Consider the following 16,402-nt stretch of genomic DNA (forward strand, 5'->3'; position numbering starts at 1 on the left):
AATTTACTAAAATTGTGGAAAACCTCAACACAGTAAATGCGCTCTTGAAAATTCATTTTTGAAGTGTGATGTGTGTAGTGTGTAGATTTCTAGATTGGTTTATAAAGTGTTTGGTCCACAAAAAAAAAAACATTTATCATCTTTTCGCAAGATAGGTTGGAATTGTATGATCACTGAGGGTCCGACTACTAAAATCCCCACTTTAAGTGGAGCTCTGGTCCCGCATATGTACTATCATTCCTTTCAAACTCTATGGCACACTCTCACTATCTTAAAAGGGGTATTCCCATAACTCTTGTTCTGCAGCCTGCAGGCTCTGTGCTCTCTTCACTTCCTGGATTTCTTGGCACATTGGTGGGCAGAGTTTCACTTGCTCTGCTATCTGCTATGTTTTCAGTCAGTAATGAGGGATTGGTTGTAAATGCATTACCACAGTATAAAGCTGATGTGGAAACTGATGTAGTAGAGCTGGATTTGAGTCAGGTTGCATTACATACAGAGGTACCGAACTCCTTATCAGCCAAATTCAATTAAACCAGCTGATAAGTGGAAAAGCTGAAGATAGACAGCACAGTAATCCCGGAGCTCTCACCTCCCCCTCCCCTATCTGAGGAGCACGTTGCTTGTCAGCCCCCCCCCCCCCCCCGAGAGCAGGCAGCTAGTCATTTGGGAAATTAGCAGATAAGCCCAGTGGCCATAGAAACACAGTGTCAACAATGAAATGAATAAATTAAGATAGCGGCCAAACAAAGCCGTTTTGATAAAGCAATGTATTTAGGAAAAGTCTTAAATCCACATAAACTAGCAGTATAGATAGGATGCTTTTCATGGGACAGCCCCTTTAAGTATCTCGGGCAATATAATCAAAAGGTCTTTGCAACCCCATTAAAAAAAAGGTCCTTGCATCCCCACATTGCAGAAATGCAGCTTTTTTTTGTTGCAGATTTTGTTGCGGTTTTTTGAACCAAAGCCAGGAGTGGATTGAGCTAAAGGGAAATTATAAACTTTATAGAGCTCCCATTCCTTTTGTAGCAAGTCTTGGCTTTGGCTCAATAAAACACAGCAAAACAAAACTGCATTATCGCAACGTGGGGCCTTAGCTTAAGGCTTAGGAACCACATCACAAAAAAAATCTGAGTTTTTGTTGCAGATTTTGCTGCGGTTTTTTGAGTCAAAGTCAAGAATAGATTTAACAGAAGGGAAACATTTAAGAGCTTCCTATATATTTCCCATTCCTTTTGAAGCCACTCCTGACTTTCACTCAAAAAAACGCTGCAAAATCTGCAACAAAAAAAAAAAAAGCTGCGTTTTCGCAACGTGGGGCCTTAGAAGTTTCATGTTGGAGGTACTTTTAGGCTGTGGCCACTGCAACATTTCCAGGTACCTTTGTTGCCACTAGAACGATAACTCGATTTCTTAATGATAGACAGAAACAGCCATACAAGTTATTTGGTAGATTTTATTATAGTTTCTTTGAATAAAAGCAAAAGTTTTATTACAAATACATCCCTTAAATAGAAACACTGATTGGAAACGGTTGACCCTGGCACAGTCATCTGGTGACGGAACAGTACAAAAAATAATATATTATAAATTTACCTGTACATATTTATATAACAATCATCTTTAGACACTGTACTACACAGAGATGGTTATGAAAAAATTCCCCAAGTCAGTAAGTTAAATGACAACTTCACCCACAACCAACCTGCCTCTACTTCCTACATATACTACCGTATTATTCCTGCACAGAAACTTTAGCGAAGCCTTGGCCTGAGCAGCATTGATGGCCCCTGCCCGGACAGAATTTCGGAACCTCTGAGGATCTTGGATTGGACAAGTAGGTAATGATTAATAACCTGAATGATGCTAATATTCTTGCTTTTAGAGTAAAGATTGTAAAGATTGCTTTCCTACTGTGTCTGCAGATACTGTAACAGCACTGCCTTGCAACATTTTCATGGTCCCAGGAAATCTACAGCATCCCGACAGATATTTCTTAAATATTTGCTAATAAAATACAGAGAAACAGCAACCAAATCTTTGCTGTATAGGTTAAGCCGATCCCAGTCCAGTGACACGTCCATAGGGCATCTCCCACCAACAGAGAATGATCAGTTATAGCTCTGCCCCTGCAGCCTGGCTAACAGGAGCAGTTGTCAAGGTGCAAGTGTGGCAATACCACAATGACAGCTGAGTAGCACAACACATTACTGCCACCGAGTCCCCACTAAACTAACCTCTGCAAGGCCTACTACAACTGCTATTATGTGACCTATCTGAGGGAGGGTAGGCTATAATAACTGAATGCCCCAAATGGTCAATACTATACTACGACATAGTGAAACACAATGAGGTGCAATAAGACAATTGGGCAGATATACCGATACTGGCTAAGGCCCCACGGGACAACCCTCAGCTATAAAGCGCTGCAGGAAAAACCGAGAAGGAACGTGTTTTCCTCCATGGACATTCTGTTACAATTATATCTACGGGAAGGTTGAAGGTCTTCCCATAGATATACTTGACATGCTGAGATTTCCAAAACTGCTCCGTTTTTGGAAGTCGCAGAGGGTCCACGCTGCAGTTTTTACCGCAAAGCGGTCATGGGATTCGCAAGAATCCCATCCACTTTGCAATTGCTGTAAAAGACCGCAAGCAAATTGCAACCTTTCCGGCCCATGGGGCCCCGGCCTCAAAGTCAGTCTTAGCTGGCGCTAGTTCGAACCTAGACTGTTGTTTGGATCCGTCGGGGGACCTGAACAATGGAGAGGCAGACCACTAAAGCAGCGGTTACTCACAGAGCCCAGCTGACCCCATTGGATATAGTTTAGTTGGCTTTGTTAAAAAAAAATAAATAAATGCACCCAAATTTTAGCGCTTTTCTGGCATAAGTCCGTTTCGACCCCTTGTTGAGCAAATCGCAAGAAGTGTCAACAAGTGTTAATAAATCTAGTGTAAAGTATATGCCAGTCTGTGTTTTTGCACAAATTGCACCAAAATTTTGTTAATAGTAAATCTGCCCCAATATGTTTGTCTCACACGCCTACAAGGTTCACTGGAAAGTTTCCACAACTGATCTCCGGGATCATTTTGGCAGTCTGTATGTGAACATTGATCCATTTTGCAAACCTGCTGTCCAAACTGAATGGCGATAATCGGACAGACCCCCTCAAGAAGAGGACAGACAGGTTCATGTTATGTGCTAAAAAGTCCAGTTCTACTCTTAAGCAGGTATAAATATCTTACCCCATTTACATCACATTCATCACACCAACGTCATACAGAGCTCTGCACCTCAGCCATGTCAGGACATTCACACCCAATTCCCAATATTTCATCTGAAACATACAAAAAAACCCTGCTTACTGGCATCACTGAGTCAACAGAACATACATATAAAACACATAATACTGATCATTGTTACGTCTTCCCAAGTAGCAGCGCAAGAAAACTTTTTGAATAGTGTCTTGCACGATACTGCCCCTTCAGGTGGGCAGCAGAACAGTCACTTTTTACATCCTATAGCTACAAATTGCTTGCCAAGTAACCCAAGGATGTCACCATTCTCAACCTATGTACTGTGTATTCTTATCCACCATTACGTGGCCTACTTCACCGCAGGTGTGGAAAAAATACTCTTGTTGCACCACGTGATACAACCTCGTATTTTGGGCAGAAATGTCCACACCAAAAGCTCTGGTGATCGATTCTTTCACATCATGTTTCTGAAAATATGGTTACTCCGGCTTTACAGTTTCGTTTCAGGTCCGCCGGGGCTAAGAGGAGGGAATGAGTTTCGTATTCGGACGACCTCCATTGCACAGAGGTGTCCGAAAACCTTGTTGTACCAGTCAGGAGAACGCCCCCTGTAGGCAAAAAAATAAAGGGATAGTTTTAAATATGGAATTATTCTTACAGAATCGAAGATAATCTCTAAATTTAACGGAGAAGAACCTAAACAATGCAGATATAACCCCTACAAATCTGATCGGTACAAGGCTAGAGCTAAATTTCTGTCTATGCAGACATCATAAAGTCAAGGATTTTTGCCACAAATATAACCAGATGATAATTAAAAGTTACAACATTTTTGCAAATATTTAAAAATTTTGCAGCGTTTTAGATATTTTCTCCAATGATCATCTTAGTTGGTTGCCAATGGATCCGATCATGAATATAGGAACTTTCTATGGTCTGGCAGAAATCCTGCACAACGTCCCTGCCCAATAACACGGCCACAATAAGGAAACCATGACTTGGCTTCCGACAAGGGCCAGACCACAGAAATTCCTGCAGTCGTGATCATATCTATTGGCAACCTAATAAAGACCAAAGACTGTAACCACCAAGAAGATTCATTCCTGTGTAAGATATTAGGGGTAAGACCTTCTTACCTCAGATCTGCTCTGCAGATATAGGTTAATTTAGACCGTCCCATTCCACAAGGCTCCATGAGATACTGTGAGCTGAGGATTACAGCCTGGACTCCCTCATCCAGCTGCCCAGTAGAATGGTCCATTGAAGTAGAAACCAACGCGCATCCTCCTCTTGGTAGGTCTGTTCGCCATTTCCTGTATGAAATAAGTAACTGAATATCAGGTATAGCTCTCCAATGGATTAAACTAATCTTATGAGAAGTTTTCAGACTGTTTAAAGGCAGATCATAATTGGGAAGGTTGTAACAAAGACCTAGAGAGCGTTTTGTCCCACCCAGTTATCACCAGGGATAGCACGGAGCATCACACGGATGGTAATGTAGATTATTAGACAGTAACAACCATCTCTGACACATGGTCTATCTAGACAATCCACATCTACTGATGACCTTTATTCAATGTCAATAATCCCAATAGTAGGGTTGAGCCGATCTTGACTTTTCAGGATCGATTTTAAAATCCGATTTCCGATCATTTTTCATTCGAACTCTATCTCGATCCCAATGCAAGTCAATGGGATTTTTTTTACTAATCGGAGATCGGATTTTTAAAACAATCCTATTCACTATACAGCATGGAATCTAACAATTGAACGCTTTAATTGTCAGAATCCACGCTGTGTGGTGATTTTTTTTTTTTTAAATCACTAAGTAGTCAGAGGATTTTTTTTTAATCCTCTGACTACTTAGTCCCCCCTGGTGTCCACTTACCTGCAGAGATGGCTGGTGCGGTGCCCGGTGTTCTCGTTCTTCTTCGCCTCGCTGCCCCCTGCCTCCCAGGTTAGGAGAGTGTGGGCGGGTTAGAAGCCCCGCCTTCTACCTAACTCTTTAACACTAACCTGGGAGGCAGGGGCAGCGAGGTGAAGACCAAGAACACCGGACCAGTCATCTCTGCAGGTAAGTAGCTAGAGATGTTAGCTAGTCTCCCATTAGAATGAATGGACGCAGTTGGCACGCAGGGGGTTAAAGCTGTGTGTCAGCTGCTCCCATTCATTCCTATGGAACCGCAGTGGAGCCTTCACACTGAGTATACACTCCGCTCAGAATGAGTGGAGCGTATACTCAGTGTGAAGGATAACGTTGTTAGCTTTTCCCACAATGCTTGGCCAGTAGCAAAGCATTGTGGGAAATAATCACCGATCTCAATCCCACATAAAAGGATTTCGTGTTGAAATTTTCTCTATCGCCAATCGGAATCCGATCTTTTCCGAACACGATCGCTCAACCTTACCCAATAGACATTAAACCAAGTGCATCATATAACAACCCTTAAAAACTCAAGAAGAAAGAAGCTCTTTGGATCTAGAAACTAATCCAATACTGGAAATGTGTTCCTCAGACACTTTCACGGAGGAATTCCTATCCGATACGTTATATGCCAGAAATGGAACCACAAGGATTCAGTGTAGATATAACATCAGTATGAAAAGTCTAGATCCTCATAGCTTTTCGATAAACCTGAAGAGCCACATAATAAACCTAACAAACACAATTGTATTGTCTGTAGACTCCAATCTTTTCTCCATCTAGGCCTCTGCATTAGGGTTGAGCGATCGGGATTGGAAAAGATCAGATTCAGATTGGCGATCGAGTAAATTCCGATCCTGATCGTTTCCATTGGGATCGAGGTCTGAGGTTATCTCAAGATCGGCTCAACCCTATTCATGTATATATCATAAATAGGGTTGAGCGATCGGGAAAGATCGGATCCCGATCGGCGATCGAGCAAACTTTGATCACTATCAGCTGGAAAATGATCGGAAATTGGATTTTAAAAATCGATCCTGAAATCTCAATATCGGCTCAACCCTACTCTGCATAGACAGACAGTTCTTGATATGGTCACACAGCAGGACACATCGCCCGTACTACTGAGGAAACACAACAGGCTATGCTATATAAGTGGACTGGGACATTATGTTCATTTATGGACGCCTATTCAAATCATAAACTGAACGACACCAATAATAGTATTCACAATACTGGAGATAGTATTTGAAGGAGCAAAAATGCTGAATATAGATCTGGTCACCAGCGTCCAGCATATCACCCCAAGCTCCCCAGATAGTCAGGAGATAGAATAGATTTTATTACATGCATGATCAATATGTTCTCCTCAACACTGAAGGGTATGAAGAAGAGACAATGGCTCGCCCCTCAGGAGCCTTCCGCCACCTTTGAGACTTGTATACAAGTCCTAGCACATACCGTAGTACTAAGAACTGCCGGCGTGGATGTGGAGCCATGCTGTCCGTTACATAATGGAACACATCGGTGTTCTGATCCAGGGGCTCTACCACTCTCCCTTGTAGAAGATCTTCATCCCATAGGTGGCGCTCCCGTAAAACACGATGAAGCAGCGAGCTCGGCGGCGCCTCCACTTCTGCTGATACTTTCCATAGACGCAAGGGATTTCCATCACCAACCTACAAGCACAAAATTGGACAAATGCTCTGTTAAAGGACAACGGCAAAACAGAATTTAGAATTCTGGATCTACTGCGGTTTATGGAGACGCCAGTTACGCTGTAACACAGGGCATCACATTAAATGTGTATTTCTTTAACCCTTTAACAACCAATAACATTATACATCATTGGATACAACATGCTGGCTATATAATGCAGCCCCCGCTGCTGACTGGACACAACATGTTCCACCATGTTACAGTATAGCAGAAGGCTCACCTTCTTACATGACAGCTCTGTGTTCTCGGGACCAGACATGGTTATCCAGCCTTTAAAACGCTCTGCAGACTCATGCAGGAGAGTCTGTATGCTGTTATCCAAGACAGAAGAGAAATCTCTGGTCTCACCCTCTGAACCAACACAGAAATCTTCCAAGGAGAGAGGATTGGTATCAGCAGCCAAGTAAGAATTCCGGGACTGGAGCATCATATCGTGTGGGATCTGCAGGACACAACACAATACATACAGGATCCATTTACTAGCAGTTCATGAGGTTATACAGAGAGAAGCTATCTGTTACTATAAAACATCGTCCCCCGACCAGTGACTTAGAAACCAAGATCCTTGAGCAGCCTTGCCGTGTTGAGATCCTGGGACAAAATGTGGATAATAAATGAATAAAATCGCTGTCCCCAATGGACAGCTCCAATATGCTGTAGACCCGGTCCTAAGCACTTATTGCATTGCCAAAATGGCTTCCGACTGACCTGGAAGAGCTTCTTGCATTCGGTAATCATATGAAGCAGTCCTTGAGTGGCAGCCATGTTCTCGCTGAGATCCTTGTGATCCGGTTTTCCAGAGGCTCCTCTCTTCTGCATGATCCTTAAGAATGACCCAGAGTTAGCACTTACATTTCACCATACAGCCAAGCGCTACTTCTATAGGCCAAAGGATGACGTGGCCATTTATTCATGGCTTACCATCCACTATTCTATATTTATAACTCTTTCATAACCAGCCAACAATTTTATGACTGAACGGAGCGCTCACATGTGGTCTACACAACCGCCATTAAGGTTTAGGAAATAAGCAAAATCAGCCCTTCTGCTTGGAGTGTTTCCCAGAGTCTTTATAAATGAGATTAGAGCTGGTATACAGCCATCGTGGTGGTAGGATTATGTAACCAGAAGAAATCTCATCCTATAAAGCAGGTTATACGTCTCTTCTACTAGATCAATGACCTTTAGAGCCAAAACCCATCATCCTCCCAATGTACCTTATAAACCGTGTCTTCTCTATGGTTAAGGATACATTATATATTCCTGCAGTAGCTTACAAGAATTCACAAAGATATTCAGAAACACAAGAAAGCTTGGCGGAAATCTCTAAGCTCGAAAGAGGCATCAGGATCTAATAAATGTGCACATGCCTCACTTAAAGGGGTTGTCCCATCACAAGGATCCTATCTATACTGCTTGTTAATGTGAATGTAAGACTTTTCCTAAATACACTGCTTCAGCAAAACTGCTTTGTTTGTCCACTATCTTACTTTATTCAATTCATTGTTGACACAGCCCTTGACTTATCTGGTCAAAAGTCAAGTGATGTATCTGCTGCTCTCAGGGGGGAGGGAGGAGGGGCTAAGTGCAGGGAGCCAGCCTAGAGGGGGGGGTAGTTTACACTTTGGGGGGAAGGGGCCGCCAATACAGACCCGGCATCCGCTGTAATAGAGAGGCGGATGCCAGGGAGGGTTAGATGCCGGCACAGGTGCCTGCGACATCACTACGCTCCTGCCCTGCATGAAGCCAGCAGCAGCAGGAGCGATGCTGCTATTCCAGAAGGGAGGGGGGGGGGCAGAGGAGCGGAATAGCAGTATCGCTCCTGCCGCTGCTGGCTTCATGCAGGTCAGGAGCGTAGCGATGTCGCAGGACCCGGCACCTGTGCTGGTGTCTAACCCTCCCTGGCATCTGCCTTTCTATTACAGCGGATGCCGGGTCTGTATTGGCATTGTGAAGACTGGGGAACTGGCTGGTCTCACCATCTATTCGCTGTATGTTCGATGCCTAGCTGCATCGGGAGCGCGCACGCAGGGCCAGCGGCATAGAAGCGACGTCATCTCGCCGCTGGCTTTGCATATGTAACCCCGCCCACCAATTACGCAACAAAGCAGGAAGACAGAAGATTTTACAGCAGCAAAGACTGGTGAGTATGCGACGTGGGAATACCCCTTTAAAGGGGCATTCCCATCTCAGACATATCTACATGTGTGACCAACACTCCATATTGGATTGGACCCATCGCCTTAGAACCCCAGGACATGTGGATATTTATACAAATAATGGGAAACCCCATTTAAAGTAGTAAATAACTGTAAGGAACTGTATAAAAATATATAAATAATTTGTTCTGCTTGCCAATCTACAAATGGATCCCAGGTCAGAAAACCAGGCCCATCACAAGTATCCTATGCTAACCATGAAGAGTTACTGCTACATCACGGAGATATAAGTATCAGCTGAAAGGTCCTTACCGAGGAGAGGTGGTCTCCTTCTTGGAAATGTTGAGATGGAAAACAGAAGGTGCTAGACACACCGCCAGGTTTCCAGGAGTCATCTGGTTCTCTTGAGCTGAGGAGATGTCACTCAGAAAATACAGTAATGTCTGCAAGACTTCTCTGTTCTCATCTGGCATCAGTAGAATCGCAGCCTGCACGGCTCGCAACCTCTGATCTTTGGGGACATCTAAATAGGAGACAAAAAAAAGGTGTCAGCCTAGTACGCCATTCAGCATATTCCGTTTCTAAAACCTATACAATCTTACGTGTAATTTACAATGTATTTTTGGGACTTTCTATGTATTACTGGTTATAGCCGAGACCAAGTCTACAAATGGCTACATGCCCCTGAAAACAGGAGTGTAACTATCAGGGTAGCTGTAGATTTTAATTTTTTTTTTTTCTAATAGGCCGTTACCTGCTGGAGTAACATACCGATCCTGGCTCCTGCTCATGGCCGCCAGCGTTGCTTCTTCTACGGAGGCAGGAGCTGGGATCGGTAAGTAATCCCCACAAACACCATCTTTATACTCGGGGGGTATTTTCAGACCACCCTCGAGTATAAGGACTGTAGGGCTAGGAGAGATGGGGGAATATAAAAAAAAAAAAAACACTGTTATTTACCTCTCCTCTGCTCCATAAGGCTTCAGGCCTACTTTGTGACATCACAGACGTCATGTGGGCCGGGCTTGCGTCCTTATGTGTCACAAGCCTGGCCCAAGTGACATCTGGTCACTGAAGATGGCCGACATCACCGGGGCACGCGCTGGAGCCCAGGAGAGGTAAGTAACAGTGTATAAACAAGTGTAAGTAACAGTGTATGTATCCTCCCCTGAGGTTCCCATTATTGTACTCTAGAGTATAGATTGTATATAAGCATCCACAATGAGACCTAATACTGTGTGCAGGGGCCGCTATGGGGAATACTAGTGCGTGCAGGAATTCAGGGAAGAAGGTGTCAGGATCTTCGGGAAGGGGGGTCCCCATGTCAAAAGTTCACCACGGGGCCCCACCATTCCTAGCTACTCTACTGCCTGAATAACTAATTAAAACTGTCAAAGTGGCAACAACACTATAACAGCCCATAAACATAGCAGTATATGATATGCTCACGCTGGTATATCTGCAGGAATGTCTCAGTCAGTTTGCTGGTAAAAATGGGTTCTGGCAGGTCTCTGAAATACTGCTTCAACAGGTCAGCCACATCGTAAGCCGACTGCCCCACGTAACTGACGTTGTCCGGCGAGGCCTCGTTAATTTGGCGCAGGACCTGGATACGAGACTTCACACCAGACTTCCTGAAGATTCCCACCTGCGGCAGAGACAAGGGAGCAATGAGCAGGCAGATTATATAGTGTACAGATAGGCGTATACCAGGTTACTAATGCACGTATAATGGTTATATAGAGCCAACATATTCTGGAACATTAAGGAGAAGCAACAAATCTGTGAAAGGACAAATCATCAAAAGAAAGAAGCAATGAGCCTGAAGAAAAAAGGCCGTCTAAGACCGTACACGCAGAGATGTAGTTTGGAGACTTGGAGAATTTAACATGGTATTATATGGCAGAGGATGAAAACACATAAGAAAACCTTTTTTCTGAGAACATTACAGATGTGAAGGAGTTAAACAAGGAACAGGTGCCAACATAGGAGATGAGACTCAGGACATGGCGCTCACAAACCTGATCAAGACACTGGCTGCGGATATAGCGCATGGCTTGCTGGATACATTGTGGCAGCGGTTGACCTGTCCTTTGCACATTTATTATTGGAGGGACCCCAAAGACCGCTCGCCCTCTGTAGTCCAAAGGCTTACTTCTCTTCATAAACTTAGGAACAGTCCTAAAGCAGATAGATGAGGATTAATAGATTGATAAATTCCGTTATTAAACAGATTGTCAAAAAAAGTTAGAAAATGAATAATCCATCTTAAGAAAAGGGAGAATAAAATGTATATATACTGCAACATTACAATATACAAACACGTCCTAGTCGGTCCCAGTCGGCATGTCCTGGTTTCAACTCAGATCTGCGTCCTCCAGATGGAGATCTAAGTTGAATACATATGCGACTAAAGGAAGGAGCTGTCACAGCTCAGCTCCTTGCTTTGCCGCGGTGCTCCAGCTAGTGGCTGTGACGTCATCACATCGCGCCTAGAACTCTGTTAGTGAGACTGCGGAGAGAGCGGCGGGGGAGCGTTGGAAGGCGAGTATACGTGTTTTTTTATGTTAAACTTTGAGGTGGAACATAATGAAGAGGGCCCATGAAACTGGGGGCAGATGAAGGAGGGAGAACAGCATGAAACTGGGAAGAGATGAGGGGGACATGAATCTGGGGGCAGAGATGGGGGGACATGAATCTGGGGGCAGAGATGGGGGGACATGAATGTGGGGGCAGAGATGGGGGGACATGAATGTGGGGGCATAGATGAGGGGCATGAATCTGGGGGCAGAGATGGGGGGACATGAATCTGGGGGCAGAGATGGGGGGACATGAATGTGGGGGCAGAGATGAGGGGCATGAATCTGGGGGCATAGATGAGGGGCATGAATCTGGGGGCAGAGATGAGGGGACATGAATGTGGGGGCAGAGATGGAGGGGGAGACATGAAACTGGGGGCAGATGAAGGGTGTATATGAAACTGGGGAAGAGATGGAGGGGGGATATAATTTATGGGTGACTGTAGGAGGATTATACTGTGTGTGGGCACATGAAAAATGAACGAGAACGGGCGGAGTCAACATAAAAGTGGGTGGAGCTAAATTTGCTGAGGCGCACTACACGCGCCACACATTTCGTCCCTCTTTCAGTTCTTCAAAAGTTGTGAGGTATGTATACATTCACTTGTCACTGCATATGGACAACAGTCCAATGTAATAGTGGTGTGATCAGAAGTTTGACCACTAGAAGGCGCACACAGACCTTTTTTTTTTTTTGTTATATCTATCGCGAGCTCTACATAGCCAGGATATAACGGCAATAAAATGCTATTGAGAGAATTTATTAATACTGGACCCAACCTTGTGAGGTGCCACACCAAAATGAAAATCTATAAGATAAAGGATAGATAAAGGAGACAGAGGAACGTGGAGCAGATTTTGGCAACAGATTGGGACAAGGAATTCCAAATTCAGCCTCACATTCAATTCAATGAGGACAAAGGCAGATTGATTTATTTTTATTTTTTGCTAGCTGATATTTTGAGCCAACAGAAAAAAAAATATGCAAAGTCAACTTCCAAAATCTGTTTCAATTTATGATGCAGTTTTTTTTAAGCCTGAACAGTGAACACACCCTTACAGTAACTATCAGGCTGTGGCAACCTCAACCTGGCTCGTCTTGATCATCACCCTGTTCCTCCCAGTGGTGTAACTAAAGTCTTGTGGGCCCCGATGCAATCTTTGGTCCGGGCCCCCTTCGTCATCCCTATCGTGAAGGTTACGGGTGCTAAGGAGTTTAATCCCCCTTAGTGTGGTTAGGGGAATCTGTGGGTCTCCTTGGTTTTTGGGCCAGATGGAAGCTGCAATCTAAATACTGATGCTGGTGCTTAAGGGCCCCCCTAAGGCTCCTGGGCCCTGATGCATCTGCACCCTCTCAAGTTACACCCCTGGTTCCTCCCAAATCAGCAAATCGTAATTGTCCATGTGGGACTTCTTGTAGACACTGCATTTAGGCTCCACTCACCAGGCCCAGCCTTGCTTGCTGGGTACGGAATATTTCTCCATGATGGCGGTAAGTCTCAGTAAGGATAACTTCTGCAGGAGATTGAGCTGAGCTGCCGATTGCCTGTTGATCTCCAGGGATGCCGAGCTGAGGCTTGGCCGATGTGAGTTCTGGAAGCTGTGCCAGCGTAACTTCCTGCCGGGGAGAGAGTGTCAGTGTCAAAAGAATTCAGCGGATTAACCCCGCTTACTGGTAACAAAAACAGCTTAAAGGGATTCTACCACGAAATATGTATTTTTTGTGCTTTAGACGTCGGAATAGTCTTTAGAAAGGCTATTCATCTCTTACCTTTAGACGTGGTCTCCACTCCGCCGTTCCATAGAAATACCGGTTTTACCAATATGCAAATGAGTTCTCTCGCAGCAATGGGGGCGGGCCCCAGTGCTCAAACGGCAATGGGGGCGTCCACACTGCTGCCAGAGAACTCTCTCCAGCAACGCCTCCATCTTCAGCTGTATCCTCCCCTTCTCTCGTCGTCTTCTGTCTGGGTCAGCTCCGACACCTGCGCAGTCGGCTCTGCCAGTGAGACACTGGTAGAGCCGACTGCGTATGCCAGCCGGCGGCCATTTTTTCAAGGCCACAATTGCGCTCCTCTAAATCTACGTCAAACAAAAAATGGCCACCGGCCAGCATGCGCAGTCGGCTCTACTAGTGTCTCACTGACAGAGCCGACTGCACAGGCGTCAGGGCTGACCCAGACGGAAGACGACGAGAGAAGGGGAGGATGCAGCTGAAGATGGAGGCGTCGCTGGAGAGAGTTCTCTGGCAGCAGTGGGGACGCCCCCATCACTGCAAGAGAACTCATTTGCATATCGGTAAAAAACGGTATTTCTAAGGAACGCCAGCGCGGAGACCACGTCTAAAGGTTAGAGACGAATAGCCTTTCTAAAGGTTATTCCGACGTCTTATCCACAAAAAATACATATTTAGTGGTAGAATCCCTTTAATACAAAGATCAAATCAGAACGGTAGTAGCTGCATTCAACAGAACGTACGGCGGTATTTATATGGCTGCCTTAGATCATCCCTTTTACATCCAGAATAATAGTCATTCTAGGCTTAGGAATATCAACTGTCTACTGTAGAGAAGGTTTAGAAAAGTTGTAGGATCATAATATAGATAGCAAACAATGTGTTCATCCATTCTTAAAGGGATTGCCTTAATTTATCCATTTTGAAAACCCTGGACAACCCCCTTTAAGGGAAGTTCCACCTTTAAACCTAGAAGAGAGTTACTGGTACTGAATTATTTTCAATGCCCCATGGGGACCCCGCACAACCATCAGCAAACGGGTCAATGGACATCGGCTTTAATTAAAAAAAAATATATATATATCTGGTTTGCAGGCCAAGCATAGGGACTGTAAAACACCCTACTCATATTATAGGGATAGAATATATAATCCTGCAACAAACTAATACACTAATGTATGCCATACTGTACTGGATCAGAGGCAATGTTAGATTCCTGAAGAAATACACCAAAAGAAAGTAGAACGACTATAATTCTTCATACATATAAAAACATAGAAGGTGGGCTCTCTGGTAAGAGACTGTGGGTGAAAACATATCAATATGTCTGCTCATTTTATGCCATAGAAAAGTCACAAAGTTTGCACATCACATGGTAAGGAGGACCAGAAGAACAGAAAGACATAGGTATGTGTGAACCTAGCCCAAGTAGCATATCAGGCACCAAAACTAACTGCACTTATTACTCAGGAACAGCAAAAGGTAAAGAAAAAAAAAAAAAAAAAGGCAACTGTGCCAGAATCAGTGAGGTAGTGCCTGTAATTGATGCAAAGAGCTTAGGCCTCGTTCACATCAGCGTTTGGATTCCGCATGAGGAACACAATCTAATCTATCTAAACTAAACATCTTTGTTGTGGGCAGAAGGGGAGTTTATGCGGCACTCTGAAACGATCATATCTAACCTATCCGTGAGTTCATTCTGGGTTTTATTCATGTATATATTCTATTATTGTTTACTTATTATTTAGTCAGTAGATGTATGTTTGTTTTATGTTTCATACTTTATGGTTTATGTTTTAGGTTGTTTTGTTTACTGTTTTGGAAGTGTTGTTTTTTCATTGTGGCTCAAACATTATGTAGAGGTTCTGACCTTTGTGACACAGGTGCAATGATGATTATCATGACTATTTAAGGTTGTCAGTTTCTCTATGGCGTCAGGCTATGAGGAAGGGGCAGCGCTAATGCCCCGAAATGCGTCAGCCAGACGTTTTTCGTATTTCAACTCTGCCATCGATAAGTTTTATTGAATTTTTATGGAACATGTAATGTTCAGAAAAACTTTTTCCACAATAAAAGCTAAGTTTTATCGAAGGAATTTGATGCTGGATCATTCTATTTTGGACGGTCACTATTCGACTACTCGATCGAATATCAAATCCCATTATAGTCTATGGGAAAAAAAAATGCTCGTATCAGGGGAAACCACTCTTCAACTAAAGGAGAGTCACCAAGTCCACGAGTAGCAGGAGGAGAGTGTTTAGGAGGAGCGCTGTGCAGTTAAAGCACACAGACCCCATAGACTATAATGGGTCCGTGCGCTTTAACTGCACAGCGCTTGCAGTTGCGCTGATATTCCAGTCAGGAGGGGTCCTCCTGCGGACTCTTTCCAGGTGGGAGGCAAGCGCTAATGTGAACCGACCCTTACTCGTCCTGCAGTACCAGCATTGATTGGCCAAATGCTATACAGTGTACAACATTCCGCCAAGCAACGCTGGTTCTGCAGCAGGCTCTCCTTTGCCAGTCGGGAGAGCTGGCAGCTTGTGGTTATGTGGGAGCTGACTTTTTCTCATAGGAATGCATTGACCAGTGTTGATTGGCCGAATGCTATACAGTGTACAGCATTCGGCCAATCAACGCTGGATCTGCCGGAGGCTCGTCTGTGAGGAGGCGGAGTCTAAGATCGAACCACAGTAGTCTCCATTATGGTCCAATCTTAGACTCCGCCTCCTCACAGACGAGCCTCCGGCAGAACCAGCGTTGATTGGCCGAACGCTGTACACTGTATAGCATTCGGACAATCAATGCCGATTCTGTATCGAATCTTTACTGTCAATAGGAGTAGTATTCGAACGAGTAGGAGTATTTCAAATACCGTAGTATTCTATCGAATACCTACTCGCTCATCTCTAGTTTTTAACATTCACAATTGTATGTGAAAATCAGACAGACACATACTACCGTCCATCAACAAGCAGCCAGATATATACTTTTCCTTTGAATACATATCTACAATTCTCAAGGTATC

The 16,402-nt window shown here is 44.2% G+C and overlaps 1 protein-coding gene across 3 annotated transcripts in view; it reads right to left on the minus strand.

The window, feature by feature from the left end:
- Nucleotides 1-1,439: 1,439 nt before the first annotated feature.
- STARD8 (StAR related lipid transfer domain containing 8) overlaps nucleotides 1,440-16,402 on the minus strand; it is a 114,838-nt gene continuing 99,875 nt past the window's right edge. For all 3 annotated transcript variants that reach the window (XM_075258932.1, XM_075258931.1, XM_075258934.1), the window contains 9 exons: nucleotides 13,087-13,260; nucleotides 11,085-11,244; nucleotides 10,513-10,711; nucleotides 9,376-9,586; nucleotides 7,613-7,727; nucleotides 7,125-7,346; nucleotides 6,647-6,864; nucleotides 4,398-4,574; nucleotides 1,440-3,869 (listed from right to left, as the gene is read on the minus strand). In XM_075258932.1, the coding sequence (XP_075115033.1) occupies nucleotides 3,752-3,869; nucleotides 4,398-4,574; nucleotides 6,647-6,864; nucleotides 7,125-7,346; nucleotides 7,613-7,727; nucleotides 9,376-9,586; nucleotides 10,513-10,711; nucleotides 11,085-11,244; nucleotides 13,087-13,260 (1,594 nt within the window). In that variant the 3' untranslated portion in view covers nucleotides 1,440-3,751. The remainder of the gene's footprint in view (nucleotides 3,870-4,397; nucleotides 4,575-6,646; nucleotides 6,865-7,124; nucleotides 7,347-7,612; nucleotides 7,728-9,375; nucleotides 9,587-10,512; nucleotides 10,712-11,084; nucleotides 11,245-13,086; nucleotides 13,261-16,402) is intronic.

The sequence above is a fragment of the Leptodactylus fuscus genome, chromosome 11, assembly GCF_031893055.1.
Source record: "Leptodactylus fuscus isolate aLepFus1 chromosome 11, aLepFus1.hap2, whole genome shotgun sequence".
Classification (NCBI taxonomy): domain Eukaryota; kingdom Metazoa; phylum Chordata; class Amphibia; order Anura; family Leptodactylidae; genus Leptodactylus; species Leptodactylus fuscus.